This window comes from Anomaloglossus baeobatrachus, chromosome 8 (assembly GCF_048569485.1).
Source record: "Anomaloglossus baeobatrachus isolate aAnoBae1 chromosome 8, aAnoBae1.hap1, whole genome shotgun sequence".
In the NCBI taxonomy this organism is placed as follows: domain Eukaryota; kingdom Metazoa; phylum Chordata; class Amphibia; order Anura; family Aromobatidae; genus Anomaloglossus; species Anomaloglossus baeobatrachus.
In genome coordinates, this window is record NC_134360.1 from 238,830,192 (window position 1) to 238,849,757 (window position 19,566).

Consider the following 19,566-nt stretch of genomic DNA (forward strand, 5'->3'; position numbering starts at 1 on the left):
GGTAAAGTGACCTTAAGATATCAAACCTATACCCCTTCTTTAACTGGGACGACCCCTGTTAAGAAACCTTGAAAACTTCTTAACAGTTTGGATGGAGTTCCCCTTTAATTTTTGATACATTGTTGCAAAATTGAATAATAGAAAAGGAGCACAACTGACAACTGAACAGTCACTGACAACCGGACTGTCACTGCTGCTAAAAAAGTGGTTGTCACCATTGGAAATACTATGTGAATGATGGGTATATATGAAATTTAGGGGGTAAAGTGGTTTTTTAATGTTATTATTGGGTGGAATGCTCCATGTATATTACTAAAGGAGCAAGTTATCCCCAATGCAGCAGGTAGGTAATAACGTTCTGAACTCTGGGACCCCCTCCGATCCGTGATTAGGGCTCCACGACAATTTTGAAAGATGGCTATTAATGCATTCATTGTCTATGGCACTGCCGGAGATAGTGGCTAAAACAGTACAATAGAGAGTGAAATGCACAATATCATGGCATGGGTGGGGTTCCCAGTAGTGTTATCCCAACTATTGTTAGATTTAGGTAAGTAGAGAACTTCATTAAAATTGATATTCATCCAAAGACTGTGCCGAAACAATTAAGTAACCATAAGAATTCAATGAGCCCAAAAAGGTTAAGAACTCTCCAGCCAAATGTTTTGTACCAATTCGGTTTATTAAATATCTGAAAATAATGTCCAAAGTGACAAAAAAAGATACAAATTCCCCTGCAGGATAAAATTCTCTCTTCTGGCATCCACCACTAGAGGGAGCTCACGAGCTTGCTGCATACATTCAGTCTAGTTACTGCATAATAAACAGCTCCCTCTAGTGGTGACTGCAGGCAGAGGGAATTGCATCTTTGTCTCTGACTCCGCAGGGGATTTCTAGCTTTGTATCAGATACAATGCTCTCTTCTGACAGCCACCGATAGAGAGAGCTCACAAGCTGACTGCATAAATTCAACCTAGTTACAGCATAGTATAGTACGCCCTCTAGTCGTGGCCATGGGCAGAAGGTATTGCATCTTCGTCTGTGACTCCGCAGGAGATTTAGAGCTTTGTATCAGATACAATGCTCTCTTCTGGCAGCCACCACTAGAGGGAGCTCATGAGCTGACAGCATACATTCAGCCTAGTTACTGCATAGTAGACAGCTCCCTCTAGTGGTGACTGCAGGCAGAGGGAATTGCATCTTTGTCTCTGACTACGCAGGGGATTTGTAGCTTTGTATCAGATACAATGCTCTCTTCTGGCAGGCACCACTAGAGGTAGCTCACAAGTGACTGCATATATTCAGCCTAGCTACTGCATAGTAAACAGCTCCCTCTAGTGGTGGCTGCGGGCAGAGGTAATTTCATCTTCATCTCTGACTTCGCAGTGGATTTGGAATGTGGTATCAGATACATTTCTCTCTTCTGGCAGCCACCACTAGAGGGAGCTCACGAGCTGACTGCATACATTCAGCCTAGTACTGCATAGTATAGAGCTCCCTCTAGTGGTGGCTGCGGGCAGAGGTAATTGCATCTTCAGATAAAGTTCAGATCCCTATGAAGATATATTGTGAAAACCGACATCTTATTACCAAGCAGCCATTTTTCATCCAGACATTTCCACAAATTACAGTTCATCTCAGAGTTCAGGGGGATTTTCTTTTTTTTTTCTTCTCTCGTTTCTTGAAGCAATTACTATTATTGGCGTTTTATGTGGATCTGGTTTTAATTACTACTGATTTATTCCAAGTTATCTCTGCTTTTGCATCGGTGTTGGGAAAATCTTTTGCTTTTCTTCCATATGTGGTTTAATTCTGTTGCGATCGCCCCGGGGGCCGCACGCTAGAGCTTTCCTTTATAGGAGATGGGGCTCCCGGGACGGAGGACGAGGATCTCGCACAACCCCCCTCTGTGTCGGGCTCCTCGTCCGTGCGTCCATCTTCAGCTTTCTCATTATAGATCCTGTACTTGTTGCCTTATGTTCGGTGATTTACGTTTTTTTGTATCCAGGAATATAAAGGGTTAATTCTCTGTAACAGGTAACGTATGCCCTAACAATACAGATTTAGCATTATTTTAGAAATATCAGAATTGATATTCTTGTCTTCTACTCCAATCACATCCGGAGCTGCATTTACAACTCTGCGCACTTGGAATCAGAAACCCTGTGATGCAGGAGGAAATGTGCAGAATCATGAATGCAGCTCTGGATGTGGCTATAGTAGGAGTAGTTACAAAGTTTTTTGAAAGTTTCTCAACTATTTTATATAATTTATTCAGATTGATATCTAGTTGAGCTTTTAATTTAAAGGGACGGTGTCATCAGAAATTGATTTAATTGTTTAAATGTTGAGGGGGTTTAGTGTTAAAGGGGATCTGTCAGCAAAATTTCACCCCCAAAACTATTTAGTTGCCCACGTAACTCTTTCAAAGACAAGTCCAGCGATACCTTTACGTGGCCGGTCCGTTCCTCCATTACTGAGAAATTAGCCAATGAATTGATATGCAAATGAGGCTGAAGAGCTATAGTAGACCTGAAGCCAAAGGAACCGTCAATCAAGCAGGAGGAGGCGGAGCTGAATAGAGCTGGAGTGACAAAGGCTTCAGATCTACAAATAGCACTTAAGCCACATTTACCTGTCAATTCAAATGCTGGTTTCTTAGTAACAGACCGGCCATGTAAAGGTGTTAATGGATATTTGAAAGCGCTGCTACAAGCTCATACAATTAGTTTGGGGGAGGGGGGGGGGGTAATCCTGCTGAATGTTTATAAATATTAGTATTTTTTTTATATCACATTATAAATTAAAAAAAAAAATAGAAATTCAAAGTTTGAAAGGTTCCCACTGGCTCCTTTAGCTATTTGAGACTCCTATATCCTCTTTTGTACAGAAGCCTTTTCAGCAGTCTCATTATCATCAGAGACAGGATTACAATGACATGTAGCACCGCTGTCCACAGCTGAAAACACAGGATCCACCAATCACAATAGGTGATGTCACAGCTTACCTGCTCCTCTCCCTTCACAGTGATCTTTACACACTCAATACAAAAGACAGTGTCAGAATCAGTCTATTGCTGCTAATGTACAAGTGCATTTCCTGAAAAAACAGGAAGTTAGAGTCTGGAAAAAATCCCTAGTGGCCAGTATGAGTACTGCAAGGTTTTTTTTCATGTAATTTAAGCATAAAACCCCTTAATAATACATTCTCTGATGATACCTTCTCTTTAAATCTAAGGCACATTTAATTCAGAATAAGTGGGCACTGGGGTTACCGATCTGCGTAACCAGCACCGTGACCACTGTGTCCATAGTCTCCCAGAATTCAGAGTGGTGGTAAAACAGTCATGGTCGCTTGAGGTTGCCGGGAAATTGAGGTCAGTGGGCTCTTCAGGTTACCAGGTGCTTGAGGTTACCAGTCACTTGAGGTCACCAGATGATTGAGGTCAATGGGCTCTTGAGGTTGCTAGGTGCTTGAGGTCTCCGGGCGCTTGAGGTCACCAGGCATTTGAGGTCTCTGGGCACTTGAGGTCTCTGGGCGCTTGAGGTCTCTGAGCGCTTGAGGTCACCAGACACTTGATGTCTTTGGGCACTTGAGGTTGCTGGGTGTTTGTGGTCACTGGGCAAAGAGGTCGCTAGGTGCTTGAGGTCTCTGGGCCCTTGAGGTTGGTGGGCGCTTGAGGTCGCTGGTCTCTTGAGGTCAATAGGCCCTTGAGGTCACCAGACACTTGATGTCTTTGGGCACTTGAGGCTGCTGGGTGTTTGTGGTCACTGGGCAATGAGGTCGCTAGGTGCTTGAGGTCTCTGGGCCCTTGAGGTTGGTGGGCGCTTGAGGTCGCTGGTCTCTTGAGGTCAATAGGCCCTTGAGGTCACCAGACACTTGATGTCTTTGGGCACTTGAGGCTGCTGGGTGTTTGTGGTCACTGGGCAATGAGGTCGCTAGGTGCTTGAGATCTCTGGGCCCTTGAGGTTGCTGGGCGCTTGAGGTCACTGATCGATTGAGGTCAACAATCCCTTGAGGTCACTGAGCATTTGAGGTCGTTGGGCCCTTGAGGTCACTGGTCCCTTGAGGTCACTGGTCCCTTGAGGTCACTGGTCCCTTGAGGTCTCTGGGCCCTTGAGGTCACTGGTCCCTTGAGGTCACTGGTCCCTTGAGGTCACTGGTCCCTTGAGGTCTCTGGGCCCTTGAGGTCACTGGTCCCTTGAGGTCACTGGTCCCTTGAGGTCACTGGTCCCTTGAGGTCGCTGGTCCCTTGAGGTCTCTGGGCCCTTTAAGTGATTTCCTTTGGAGCCTCCATAATGATATTAGTGAATAATGACATCTCAGAAATCAAGGTATCGTGACCTGCATGATGCCACCAGCTCAGACAATTCGTAGTTGGGATTTTCAAGGGAATTAAGTTATTAAGTCGGATAGATTAACGAGTGAGAGATTTCACGGAACATCTCATTATGTAACAACCGTAATAACTACATGAATGACCTGATGTAAGATTAATTACAGAAGCGTCTTGTGCATCACAGACAATAACCTAAAGGTTACGATGTATCACTGACGAGGGACCAGACACAGGCACCCTGGCACCAGTGGTGATCACCCATTACACCAGGGGAAGGTTGGGGGTCACCATACAGGAAAAGCAACGGCCGCCAATGTAATACCTGGGTGGGTCGAGTCCTCCGAAGGGACAAAAAGTTTTACTTAGGGGGCATAGCTATAGTGGGTGCAGTCGCACAGCCGAATTGGGCACCCAACAGGTCAAATTGGCCCATACAAAAAAAAGCAAAATTATCCAATACTCCCGAGAGTTGTAGATTTTCCATTGGACCCCGTAAGCTTCCTGGTACCCTACTTGATTAGTGGAGATATGGTTGGAGACCCTGTAGGTCCGAAGGAATGGCCACAATGTAATACCTGCATGACCTAATCTACCAGAGGGGAAAATGATTTTAACTTGGGGGGGCCCACATAGGTCATTGGCACCTTACAGAGCTTTCATATAGATTAACATATCGCATTCCAGTAGCACCCCTTAAAATGTTGGGTCCTTGGGCAATGGACTAATGCCGAATGGTCAAGTCGGCCCCTGGTAGTAATAATAATTCCACGTTTGGTCCTGATAATTGGCAATTAGACACATTTAGCCCCCTGAGATCCCCGGCGTTGTCGGCTACATCTGCGAGGAGTCAGGACCTTTCCTTGCCCCGATGCCCGGCACAGAATGGCCGTCTGTTCTGTCTCCTCTGTTTTCCTAGAAAAATAGAAAAAGAAAATAGAATCTTTGGTTACTTGGTTAATTCTTCAATTAATTCTTTACAGCTTGCAGCATCTGTGTGAGACCACCAGCAGTGTCCGAGGGGGGATGGGACCCTGATAGTAAAATAAATATAGATACAGGGTGTCCCGGGGGTGGAGAACGGCTCAGGGGAAACGTCAGGACTCCTATAATATTGTATCGGGCCACATCAATGGAGAATATCCAACATTGAACGTTTTGGGGGGGTAATAACTGGAAATCGCGGTCCCTACCTCCCAAACCTAAGAACCAGCGCCTAATTCCACCAATATTAGGGGCAGCGTTCCCCGTCCTGTCTCGTTAATCCCCCTTCTCCTGCCCGGAGCACAGATATTGATATAAATTCCTTTACAAGACGTGTAAAGTTCTTGTTGCTTTTACAATGCCCCCATTATTCCTAATTTATATCATTTTGTGTATTTTCTTTTGCCTTACCCCCAATGAACTGTGCCAGACCAGTAAAATATTGGGCAATCTGATCTCCAGAGAGGCCTGGCAATGGCCGGCAGTCTGTAGCACGGAGGAGGGGTGGGCGCTCGGGCCCCGTCCCCTTCTGCAGAGGTGACAGAGTTGGACCTGGTTTCGCCGTCTGATTTTAATTACTCGCCTCGTCAGAAGAGCGGAGCCTCTCCAGGTCATAACTCTGATTTATGGCCACTTTGTCACTTCCAAAAGACTGCGCTGTGCGCTGTGGAGGCCAGGACCACAGAATTTACAGTCCACCTTCTGCAGCAGAGGCTACAATGGGGCTGAAGAATTGCTCCCCTTCTGCGGGGATGACTGGTATTAATGTAGGGGAGGGGGGACGGACCTGGAGTCATTGAGGGATAGTCTGCACACAGTGTATGACAATAGCCTGCACACAGTGTATGAGAATAGCCTGCACACAGTGTATGAGAATAGACTGCACACAGTGTATGAGAATAGCCTGCACACAGTGTATGAAAATAGACTGCACACAGTGTATGAGAACAGCCTGCACACAGTGTATGAGAATAGACTGCGCACAGTGTATGAGAATAGACTGCACACAGTGTATGAGAATAGCCTGCACACAGTGTATGAGAATAGACTGCACACAGTGTATGAGAATAGCCTGCACACAGTGTATGAGAATAGCCTGCACACAGTGTATGAGAATAGCCTGCACACAGTGTATGAGAATAGACTGCACACAGTGTATGAGAATAGCCTGCACACAGTGTATGAGAATAGCCTGCACACAGTGTATGAGAATAGACTGCACACAGTGTATGAGAATAGCCTGCACACAGTGTATGAGAATAGCCTGCACACAGTGTATGAGAATAGCCTGCACACAGTGTATGAGAATAGACTGCACACAGTGTATGAGAATAGCCTGCACACAGTGTATGAGAATAGGCTGCACACAGTGTATGAGAATAGCCTGCGCACAGTGTATGAGGATAGACTGCGCACAGTGTATGAGAATAGACTGTACACAGTGTATGAGAATAGCCTGCGCACAGTGTATGAGAATAGACTGTACACAGTGTATGAGAATAGCCTGCGCACAGTGTATGAGAATAGACTGTACACAGTGTATGAGAATAGCCTGCGCACAGTGTATGAGAATAGACTGTACACAGTGTATGAGCATAGACTGCACACAGTGTATGAGAATAGACTGCACACAGTGTATGAGAATAGCCTGCACACAGTGTATGAGAATAGACTGCACACAGTGTATGAGAATAGCCTGCACACAGTGTATGAGAATAGACTGAACACAGTGTATGAGAATAGCCTGCACACAGTGTATGAGAATAGACTGCACACAGTGTATGAGAATAGCCTGCACACAGTGTATGAGCATAGCCTGCGCACAGTGTATGAGAATAGATTGCGCACAATGTATGAGCATAGCCTGCACACAGTGTATGAGAATAGACTGCGCACAGTGTATGAGAATAGACTGCGCACAATGTATGAGCATAGCCTGCACACAGTGTATGAGAATAGCCTGCGCACAGTGTATGAAAATAGACTACACACAGTGTATGAGAATAGCCTGCACACAGTGTATGAGAATAGGCTGCACACAGTGTATGAGAATAGACTACACACAGTGTATGAGAATAGCCTGCGCACAGTGTATGAGAATAGACTGCGCACAGTGTATGAGAATAGACTGCGCACAGTGTATAAGAATAGACTGCGCACAGTGTATGAGAATAGACTGTGCACAGTGTATGAGAATAGACTGCGCACAGTGTATGAGAATAGACTGCGCACAGTGTATGAGAATAGCCTGCGCACAGTGTATGAGAATAGACTGCGCACAGTGTATGAGAATAGACTGCGCACAGTGTATGAGAATAGACTGCGCACAGTGTATGAGAATAGACTGCGCACAGTGTATGAGAATAGACTGCGCACAGTGTATGAGAATAGACTGCGCACAATGTATGAGCATAGCCTGCGCACCGTGTATGAGAATAGATTGCGCACAATGTATGAGCATAGCCTGCACACAGTGTATGAGAATAGACTGCGCACAGTGTATGAGAATAGACTGCGCACAATGTATGAGCATAGCCTGCGCACAGTGTATGAGAATAGACTGCGCACAATGTATGAGCATAGCCTGCACACAGTGTATGAGAATAGACATTATTCATTTTTTTTGGCCATGCATTATTTACAAATAGACCCAAAATTTTAGTGACTTTCTGGGAGAGATTCCGCCTTATCTAGAGATGGAGCATTGATGTGTAAATCGGGGTTATTGGCTGGAGTGCTGTGTAGGGTCTGGGCAGGAGCGTCCGGAGGTAATGGCTGGAGTCTGGGAAGGGTCTGGGCAGGAGCGTCCGGAGGTAATGGCTGGAGTCTGGGAAGGGTGTGGGCAGGAGCGTCCGGAGGTAATGGCTGGAGTCTGGGAAGGGTCTGGGCAGGAGCGTCCGGAGGTAATGGCTGGAGTCTGGGAAGGGTCTGGGCAGGAGCGTCCGGAGGTAATGGCTGGAGTCTGGGAAGGGTGTGGGCAGGAGCGTCCGGAGGTAATGGCTGGAGTCTGGGAAGGGTCTGGGCAGGAGCGTCCGGAGGTAATGGCTGGAGTCTGGGAAGGGTCTGGGCAGGAGCGTCCGGAGGTAATGGCTGGAGTCTGGGAAGGGTCTGGGCAGGAGCGTCCGGAGGAAATGGCTGGAGTCTGGGAAGGGTCTGGGCAGGAGTGTCCGGAGGTAACGGCTGGAGTCTGGGAAGGGTCTGGGCAGGAGCGTCCGGAGGTAATGGCTGGAGTGCTGTGAAGGGTCTGGGCAGGAGTGTCCGGAGGTAATAGCTGGAGTCTGTGAAGGGTCTGGGCAGGAGTTTCCGGAGATAATGGCTGGAGTCTGGGAAGGGTCTGGGCAGGAGTGTCCGGAGGTAATGGCTGGAGTCTGGGAAGGGTCTGGGCAGGAGTGTCCGGAGGTAATGGCTGGAGTCTGGGAAGGGTCTGGGCAGGAGCGTCCGGAGGTAATGGCTGGAGTCTGGGCAGGAGCGTCTGGAGGTAATGGCTGGAGTCTGGGAAGTGTCTGGGCAGGAGTTTCCGGAGGTAATGGCTGGAGTCTGGGAAGGGTCTAGGCAGGAGTGTCCGGAGGTAATGGCTGGAGTCTGGGAAGGGTCTGGGCAGGAGCGTCCGGAGGTAATGGCTGGAGTCTGGGCAGGAGCGTCTGGAGGTAATGGCTGGAGTCTGTGAAGGGTCTGGGCAGGAGCGTCCGGAGGTAATGGCTGGAGTCTGGGAAGGGTCTGGGCAGGAGTGTCCGGAGGTAATGGCTGGAGTCTGGGAAGGGTCTGGGCAGGAGCGTCCGGAGGTAATGGCTGGAGTCTGGGCAGGAGCGTCTGGAGGTAATGGCTGGGGTCTGGGAAGGGTTTGGGTAGGAGCGTCCGGCGGTAATGGCTGGAGTCTGAGAAGGGTCTGGGCAGGAGCGTCCGGAGGTAATGGCTGGAGTACTGGGAAGGGTCTGGGCAGGAGCGTCCGGAGGTAATGGCTGGAGTCTGGGAAGGGTCTGGGCAGGAGCGTCCGGAGGTAATGGCTGGAGTCTGGGAAGGGTCTGGGCAGGAGCGTCCGGAGGTAATGGCTGGAGTCTGGGAAGGGTCTGGGCAGGAGCGTCCGGAGGTAATGGCTGGAGTCTGGGCAGGAGCGTGTGGGGGTAATGGCTGAGGTCTGGGAAGGGTTTGGGCAGGAGCGTCCATTCTGGCTGAGGGTCCCACTTCTCTCTGATATCTTAGTTCCAGGCTCTGCGGACATTGATTCTTTGTCATGGTATTATCTCACCCCGGAGTGGCAGTGGTGACGGCCATTGTGCTTCATGGCTGATTGGATTTTCTGAAGGAGCCTTTAGCTTCAGGTTGTAGAGGCCCCAGTGGACACTTGTATCTGCAGATAATCCCATCTGAGTGACGGAAGAAACGGATACATTGTATCCTAAAATAAGTGATAAAGGGAAGGAAGGGCTCCAGGTCTGGTGTTAATAGGGTATTTTTTGATTTGAGTAGAAATGATGATTGAAAAGGTTGATTGGGGTCAATAAAAAGGTCTACTTTCCTCTAACAACAGTGCCACCCCTGTACTCAAGGCCCCTTTACAAACTGAAACTTTCTACCTGGCCGGGATCGCTACAAAGTCTCTGGTGAGCTGTCAAACAGGCAGACCTGGCCAACGACGCAACAGCGATCCGGACCTGCAGAACGACCTAGCTAGTCATTGGGGACGTTGTAAAGCAGCTTTTTGAAAGGGAAGTCGCTAACGAAGTCGCTGTAAAGTCCCCTTTACACACTGAGACTTTGCTGCACAGCGGGAAACAAAGGACCAAAGAATGGTCCTGAACGATTTGTAGCGATCAGCAACTTCACAGCAGGGGCCAGGTCGCTGATGTGTTTCACACACTGCAATGTCGCTGGGGAGGTGGCTATTGCGTCACAAAACCGGTGACGTTACAGCGATGTCGTTTGCGATGTTGCAGTGTGTAAAGCCACCTTCAGGCTGTATGTGGCATTGCAGCCCCATTCACTTACATTTGCCCATTCATCCTTTGGAGACCTTTCTGCTTGCACAATGATAGTGGTGGTGGCTCTTGCTCTTCTTCCGTCCACTAATGAAGGTTCCTTGTTTTTGCAGATCATAGTGGGCGAGTTCTTCCGGATATACTACCTGAAGGAGCGCTCCTATTCCTTCATCCAGAATCCCTATGTCTCCGCCTTGTACAAGCAGGTGGGGTGCTTCATATTCGGCTGTGCCATAAGTCAGTCCTTCACAGACATCGCCAAGGTGTCGATTGGGCGTCTGCGCCCCAACTTCATTGAAGTTTGTAATCCGGATTTCAGTTTGATCAATTGTACTGCTGGATACATCGAGAAGTATGAGTGCAGAGGTCTGGAGAGTAAAGTCACCGAGGCCAGGTACGTGACGGAGACGAGTCGGGGGAAAGAGGGAGGTGTGTGGTTGGGGGTTGGGGGGGGACATAGAAAATACCAAAACTCTGCCCAGGGACGGTCCAAGTTTGGTGCCTTTTCTCCTCTATTTTTTGGTAATTTCTGGTGCTTTTTAAAGGGAACTTGCCATTAGGTTCATGCTGCAGCGTTAGTCCACACATTAGACGGTGGAGATGAACATTCTCCAAAGTATTTACTCTGAAACGTCCCAGCGTGCCTGACTCATGCTGTCTGTAGTTCGGGCAGCATGAATCTAATGACAGATTCCCTTTTTAAGACCAGGAAGTAAAGTGAGTGGATCCTCGGGGGCGGTCTCTTTTTCACATAAGCGTGGGTGGAGCTACATCCGAGTAGATCACGCTTATCTGAACATTCTAATCCACTTTAACAAATTAAAAATAATACTTACATAGGTTGAAAAAAGACCTTAGGTCCATGTAGTTTAGATACTATTATTTTTGCTTCTTTTGTCACTTTATGCCTCGCCTCTGCTTATTACACAGTTATAAACCCTCCTTGGTAATAATCCCTGCAATATCCTGTGCTGTGTAATAATGAATCACGCGGCGGATGCAATGGATCCTGCCCCAGGTCACATTGTATCACATTCCGTCTGTCTCTTATCTATCCTCAGTATATATATATGTATCGGAGCATGTCCCGGACGTCAAGTCTTACTCAATTCGATGTCTTATTGATCTTTTTATCTTATCTCACACTCTGTTTTTTTTTTTCTTTTACAGAAAGTCATTTTTCTCCGGCCACGCCTCGTTCTCCATGTATACCATGCTGTACTTGGTGGTAAGTCACATACATTGAATCATCATAGAATTATGTTATAGTGGAGCCCCCTGTAGTTGGACCTCCACCAATTCCCAAAACACAGTGTCCTCCTAGTTCCCACATTCTGGCCATGTCTCTTCACTGTATGGGAACCATGAAAACGTCTCTCCTTCATCTTAAATGGGCACTCCACTTGTCTTAAAGGGGCACTCCACTTGTCTTTAAGGGGCACTCCACTTGTCTTAAAGGGGCATTCCATGGTGCAGTATTTTTAGTAATCCCAGATAGAAAACTCTATTCATAACCACAGAAAAGTTTTAATAAACTTATATTTATGCAGAAATTGTGAAAACTTCTATACCAGTTTTTATCAATTCCCCAATGTAAGGGGTGGGACATGATTAAAGGGGAGTGGTCATTGTAATTACAGGATTTGCGTTAAATTTGGGTTTTGACATAGGACATGATCTGCTTTGTAGTTATAGAAAAAATGTAACCATTTTACTCTTAGGGGTACTTTGCACGCTTTGACATCTCTAGCCCATGCTGCGATGCCGAGCGCGATAGTCCCCGCCCCCGTCGCACATGCGATATCTTGTGATTGCTGCCGTAGCGAACATTATCGCTACGGCAGCTTCACACGCACTTACCTGTCCTGCGACGTCGCTCTGGCCGGTGACCCGCCTCCTTCCTAAGGGGGCGGGTCGTGCAGCGTCATAGCGACGTCACACGGCAGGCGGCCAATAGAAGCGGAGGGGCGGAGATGAGCGGGACGTAAACATCCCGCCCACCTCCTTCCTTCCGCATAGCCGGTGGACGCAGGTAGGAGATGTTCCTCGCTCTTGCAGCTTCATATACAGCGATGTGTGTTGCCGCAGGAACGAGGAACAACATCGTAACAGCGATCGTCCCGAAATTATGGAAATGACCGACGCTACACAGATCGCCGACTTACAACGCTTTTGCGATCATAAATCGGCGCATCTAGGCTTTACACATCGTTACCGTCGCTGGATGTGCGTCACTTTCGATTTGACCCCGACGATATCGCAGGTGCGATGTCGCAATGTGCAAAGTACCCCTTAGACCAGTGATTGTCACAGCCCTTCCCTCGCGGAGCAGGGGAAGTCCTGCCCAGATTTTGAGATGGTCGATTGCTGTTTCTTGAGATGTGGTTGCATCCTTGAATTTCACCATCATAAATAAGACATATAGGAGTCTTGCTGATGACATCCATGTATCAGTATGCTCTGGATGAAATTATCCTTTAAATGGTTTTTGTCATGATCTTATCTTCAGGAGTGCATCGCTCATTGGACTCCCAGCTTACTGTTTGTCGGGAGCTGCTGTGCTCCTGATGATTGACAGTTCAGACCTGCAGCTGTCATGGGTGTGTCACGGTTGGCAGAGAAGCCTGTGGTGTCCGGCTGTAGTAAGTCGCCGTGTTTGGCTGCATAAACTGCTCCTTGATATTCCATTCTTTCCTCTGTGGTGTGCATGGAGTTTTGTGTGTCTTCTCTGTTAGGGTTTACTCCTTCCCCTTTAGGACCCTGCAGAGATCTTTTCCTTTTAGCTGCTAATCATCATTTCGTCTTGTGTCTTTATATACCTGCATTTCTTCTTGGTATGCTGCTGGTGATAGAGTTAGTTTCTATACGGTCCTGATTGCAATCAGTTGCCTTGTCTCGTAATCATCCGGAGAAACGTTGTATGTTGCTGTTCCTCTTCCTAAGGGGTGCTTCACACACAGCGAGCTCACTGCCGAGATCACTGCTGAGTCATGCTTTTTGTGACGCAGCAGTGACCTCATTAGCGATCTCGCTGTGTGTGACACTGAGCAGCGATCTGGCCCCTGCTGCGAGATCGCTGCTCGTTACACACAGCCCTGGTTCGTTTTCTTCAAAGGCGCTCTCCCACTGTGACACACAGATCACTGTGTGTGACAGCGAGAGAGCGACAAATGAAGCGAGCAGGGAGCAGGAGCCGGCGTCTGGCAGCTGAGGTAAGCTGTATCCAAGATAAACATCGGGTAACCAAGGTGGTTACCCGATATTTACCTTAGTTACGAGCCTCTGCAGCTCTCACGCTGCCTGTGCTGCCGGCTCCGGCTCTCTGCACATGTAGCTGCTGTACACATCGGGTTAATTAACCCGATGTGTACAGCAGCTAGGAGAGCAAGGAGCCAGCGCTAAGCAGTGTGCGCGGCTCCCTGCTCTCTGCACATGTAGCTACATTACACATCGGGTTAATTAACCCGATGTGTACTGTAGCTACGGTAGGAGAGCAAGGAGCCAGCGCTCAGTGTGCGCGGCTCCCTGCTCCCTGCACACACAGCTGTGCGCTGGTAACTAATGTAGACATCGGGTAACCATACCCGATGTTTACCTTAGTTACCAGTCTCCGCAGCTTCCAGACACCGGCTCCGTGCAAGCGCAGCGTCGCTTGCACGTCGCTGCTGGCTGGGGGCTGTTCACTGGTCGCTGGTGAGATCTGCCTGTTTGACAGCTCACCAGCGACCATGTAGCGATGCAGCAGCGATCCTGACCAGGTCAGATCGCTGGTCGGATCGCTGCTGCATCACTAAAGGTCCAGTCACACATAACGAGATCGTGAACGAGATCGCTACTACGTCACACTTTCTGGATCGTTTATGAGTCGTTGTTGAAATCGCATGTTGGGTGTCACACATAACGAGTTTATGAACGAGCATGCGCCCCGTATAACGATCTTTCAAATCGCTGGGACCCTGTCACACAGCAACTATGTTAACGATTCTAATCCCATTAGGGGCGTAGTAAAATGCAGTGAGTCACGTAGGCGTGCATTTGCGTCGCCTTTTCCATACCCCCCCTCCGCTTTCATTGGCGGCCAATACTGCGTTCTGATTGGGGGCGTATCTAGCGGTTAAATTTTGGATCGCGTCACCCTTTGTCACTTCTTTTGCGCTTTGCTTTGAGATAGAACCTGCGTCTCCACCCTGATTCCTTCGTCCATTGTACCCGGTCGCTTTGTTGGTGTGTTTTTCGGATCGAAGCCGCACCTGCACCTGGAGCTAACCAATCGGTGCAGAGAGGGGCGCGGAAACGGGGACGCAACAACACGCCTTCGTGCATCTCATCTAGGTCGTCAACGAAATCGTTAATAGGGTGTCAAACATACAGATTCATGCAGCCCAGCAGGACTCCAACGAGCCAGAAATGGCCCAAGCTGTTCGGCATCGATCAGCGATTTCGCAGCAGGGGGTGAATCGTTGGTACGTGTCAAACGTGACGAGATCGCAATTGAAGTCATTCTTGCGTCACAGAAACTGTGACGTAGTAACGATCTCGTTTACGATCTCGTTATGTGTGAAGTGGCCTTCAGTGTGAAGGTACCCTAAGTCATGTTGGAGATAAGTGGTTTGTTTGCTTTCTTTTTGTGTTGTTTAGATCCTAGTGGGATTGACTAGCGCTCATCCCATTCATTCATTACCTAGGGCCCAATTCAGGGTCAGGTATCCTGCTTTGCACATAGGTGCGGACCCTATCTATGGACGTCAGGGGAGCTAGGGGCCAGTGGAAAATTTTATCAGGGGGTCATCATCTCCCCCTCCCCTAGACAAAGGGGCCCCCTCTTCCCTCCCTTCCCTTTTCGTTGATTGCTCAGTATTTCCCCAAACCAGGGGTCAGTCAGGGCCAGGTATTCTGCTTGGCGCATAGGTGCGGAACCTATCTAGAGATGTCAGGGGAGCCAGGGGTCAGTGGAAGGTTTTATCAGGGGGTCACCATCTCCCCCTTCCCTAAAGAGTTTCCCTCTTCCCTTCCCTTCCTTTTCGTTGTTTGCTCAGTATTTCCCTATACCAGGGGTCAGCTTGGGCCAGGTATCCTGCTCGGCGCATAGGTACACAACCTATCTAGGGACGTCAGGGGAGCCAGGGGTCAGTGGAAGGTTTTATCAGGGGGTCACCATCTCCCACTCCCCTAAAGGGTTTCCCTCTTCCCTTCCTTTTTGCCAATTGCTCAGTATTTCCCCATACCTAGCAGCATGGTTTCGCCGCTGGCCCGAATTGTGCATCTTCCCATTCTGCAAACAGGGATAGCTTTGCTTCTGCAGCATCAGAGGCACTGGATCCAGAGCAGCACCTACTAGCCCTGTAGCAAAGAGCTTGTAAGCGCTGCATTGTTTGGCGGTCGTTAGTTAACAAGCATTAAACAAAAAATTTAAATTGTCACACGCTTTTGAAAAATCCTTTAAGTGATATATTATACTTTTTTCACATTTAACTGTTTGCCTTCTGCAATTATAATGTCTCCCAGGAAGACCCTCGGGGGGTGGCTTCACATCACAACGGGGCGCTGTTTTCTAGTAGTGATTCTTTCTTCAGTTTTCTGGTATTTATTTTGCTTCAGTGTCTGGAAAATGATTTGAGACCCCGACAGTAAAATATTACCTGCTGCAGGTGTCAGAGGGGAAAGGTGGTGCTGGATTTCCTCCGTGGTAGCGTAAGACCCCTGCGCCCCCCGTGGCAGTGTCTGCGAGCGTTTAGACCCTCGTCCCTCTCGGATACTATGAAAACATTTAGGCAGCTAAGCCCCTCTGTAACGGCCGTCACTTTTATTTCTCTCTGTTTTTGTAAGCTCCTTCCCCCAACATTTATTAAAACAGAAGTTGACCTATTTCTTCGGCTGAATGAAAGTTTTGTCTTGCCCCCCGACTTCCATTTTCGGAGGTGTCCTGAAGATTGAACAGTGAGTTCTATTTATAGAAACGTTTTTCTATATTTAATTACAAGAAAAATATACGTTCGTGTGTCAGATAGAAAGCTTAGGCGCGATTACCGCAGATTTACAGCTTTTTAAGAGAGGGACGGAGTTCTGGTGATGGATGACGCACAAGTCACCTGAAAGTTTAACTTTTACCAAGAATCCGGTCACATCCAGAGCTGCAATCAAAATTCTGCTGAATGCCATTCGCAAATGCACTGCATGGTCAATCACGTGGCCTGACCGCTTTGCTATACGTCTATATAGAGACCTTTCCAATTGACTTTATTGTGACAGATCCGCTTTAAAGTACTAAAACCAGTAAAAACTGCCTACATTATTAAATAGGTTTATTGGACCTGATGAAACAGGTTTGGTTACTTTGACAATTAATGTCAAAATGATTGTATAATTCTAACATTAAAATTAGCATTTTATGAGCTCAGCTAAAAAGACAGAGATCAGTCTCCACTATCCCAGCCGCAGCTTGTACCGAGCAGTGAGAGAGCTCAGCAGCAGCAGCAGTGAGGAGGGACACTGAGGAGCTGTAAGTAAGGCTAGATAGGCGGAGATTAAGCAGCAGCAACAGGGAGGAGGTACACTGAGGTACGCTGAGGCACTGAGGAGCTGTCCATTAGGCAAGATGGTCAGAGATTCAGCAGCAGCATGGAGGAGGGACACATGAGGAACTGTTAGTAAGGCTAGGTAGGCAGAGATTCAGCAGCAGCATGGAGGAGTTGTTTATTAGGCTAGATGGCCAAAATATTCTGCAGCATTGAGGAAATACACTAAGGAGCTGTCAGTAAGGCTGTGTGGTCAGAGATTCAGCAGCAGCATGGAAGAGGGACACCGAAGAGTTGTCTATTATGCTAGATGGGCAAAAAAATCTGCAGCAGGGAGGAAGGACACTGAGGAGCTGTGTATTAGGCTAGATGGGCAAAAGATTCTGCAGCAGAGAGGAAGGACACTGAGGAGCTGTCAGTAAGTATGGGTGGTAAGAGATTCAGCAGCAGCATGGAAGAAGGATACTGAGGAGCTGTTAGTAAGGCTAAGTGGTCAGAGATTCAGCAGCAGGGAGGAGGGACACTGAGGAGCTGTGTATTAGGCTAGATGGGCAAAAGATTCTGCAGCAGGGAGGAAGGACACTGAGGAGCTGTCAGTAAGTATGGGTGGTAAGAGATTCAGCAGCAGCATGGAAGAAGGATACTGAGGAGCTGTTAGTAAGGCTACATGGGCAGAGATTCAGCAGCAGCATGGAGGAGGGACACTGAATAGCTGTAAGTAAGGCTAGGTAGGCAGAGATAACCAGTAACATGGAAGAAGGACACTGAGGATCTGTCAGTAAGGCTTGGTGGGCAGAGATTCAGCAGTAGGGAAAAGGGATTCTGAAGAGATGACAGGTAGGTGGGCCGAGACTCAGCAGCAGGGAGGAGGGACACTGAGGAGCCATCAATCAGCCTTGTACTGTGAAATCTGGTGACGGATACAGTTTACAATTATTCCAAAGTCTCCGGCCCGGACCTTATTGTGTCGCCGTCACAGGACCTCCCACAATGCACCACGCTCTAGAAACATTAGAATTATGAGATGTGAGTGGAGTATAAAACATCATTTTTCTTTCCCAAAGACCTCCTGAGCGGTTGCAAGCAATCAATGCAGTTTGGCAAGTACCGTGCGATTTTGGCAAACATTCATATTTTTCCTTTCAGAAAATTAGCAATGGCAGAACCTGTCCGGCCAGATATTACATCACCGCGCTTGGCAGCAGGAGCGGGACGGAAAATTGGGGTTTAGCGTAGCCGAGCCTGGCATATTTCTCAGCTCTTTGGACACTGGGAGATAAGATATGTCTTGTGTATTTTCATAAGACTCGGAAGTAAAGGAGTAAAAGTGACTTCCTTATTACACTGACGCAGAAAATGAATCATGAGGTCGATCACCGGCCTTAAATAAACAGACTGAGCAGGTCAGTGGCTTCAAACCGGGCGGCGCCTGTCACTTTAATTAGAACACTCCTAAAATATAAACCATAATGTGGGGCTTAAAGGGGATCTCCACCTTTTGGGACATTTTTTTTTTTTTACTTAAAATGTGAATATTTGGAGCTAAAATTCATTTATGTAATTGGGATTCATTAAAATTTTTTCCCCGTTTGGCTTTTACAGGCTCTTTCTTTCCTCAACATTCAACTTTGATGTGGTCTGTGTTGATATAGTAGAATGAGACAGATAAAAGAGTTACAAATTCCAACGAGCTCACTGATGGATTCTCAGTTAACTCATTCTGCTGCCAGACAAACACAGGCAACACAGAAGCTATAAAAGGAGCAAAATGTGTAACGAAAAATGATTTTTAGTTCCAATTGCATTTAAGGAGGCAGTATAGTAATTACTGTTGTGACCTCTTTGTTAGTGGCTGCCAGTATCTCCCTCATTACCCTGATTGCCACCGCACCAGGGCAATCGGGAAAAGCCGGATAAAGTGCCGACTGTCGCATTTAATAGATGCGGCAATTCTGGGCGGCTGGTGGCTGATATTTTTAGGCTGGGGGGTGTCCAATAGCAATGGGTATTCCCAGCCTGAGAATACCAGCCCCCAGCTTTTGGGCTTTATCTGTGCTGGTATCATAATATGGGGGATCCTACTCCAATTTTTATTTATTTACTTATTTTACTGTACCCTCCCACCAACATCTGTGATTGGAAGCCTCAGACATGCTGTCACTCAGCGTGACCTCAACCAACCAATCACAGACGCCGGTGGGCGGGGGAAGCAGTGAATATGTATGAGCCTAATCAGTAGCCCGGGAGAAGAATGAGAGGCCACAGGAGCAATGTGACAGCCGTCCCGGTGACTCGGTAATCCTTTGCGCCGGATTCTGGCCCCCATAGACTTTATATGGGGACCGGCATCTGGCCAGATTCGAGGGATCAATCCCTCACTGACTCAGAGTCACAGGGGGATTTATCTGCCAGTCCTCCAAAACGCAGGGACAAAACAAAGAAATAATTTGAAATGCTGCATCTTTGTGGTCACCATAAAGATGCAGCCAAAAAAAAGTGCACCATGCGCACAGCAAAAAATGAAATCTCATAGACTTTGCTGGGGAAGGAAATGCATGCAGTTTTGGTACCAAAACTGCACCCAAAAAACGTGAAGAAACGCGGAAAAAAAATGCACACAAGACCGAAGTCCTAGATTAGTGATGGGAGGTGTCTATGAGACACCCCCATCACTAATCTGTAAGTGAAAGTAAATAAACACAAACACCCAAAATATTCTTTATTTGAAATAAAAGACAAAAAAGCACCTTCTCTC

General features: G+C 47.7%; 1 protein-coding gene across 2 annotated transcripts in view; it reads left to right on the forward strand.

The window, feature by feature from the left end:
* The window catches only part of PLPP3 (phospholipid phosphatase 3), a 74,219-nt gene that overhangs the window by 37,947 nt on the left and 16,706 nt on the right, over positions 1 to 19,566 (forward strand). For both annotated transcript variants that reach the window (XM_075320428.1, XM_075320427.1), the window contains exons 3-4: positions 10,410 to 10,690; positions 11,467 to 11,524. In XM_075320428.1, the coding sequence (XP_075176543.1) occupies positions 10,410 to 10,690; positions 11,467 to 11,524 (339 nt within the window). The remainder of the gene's footprint in view (positions 1 to 10,409; positions 10,691 to 11,466; positions 11,525 to 19,566) is intronic.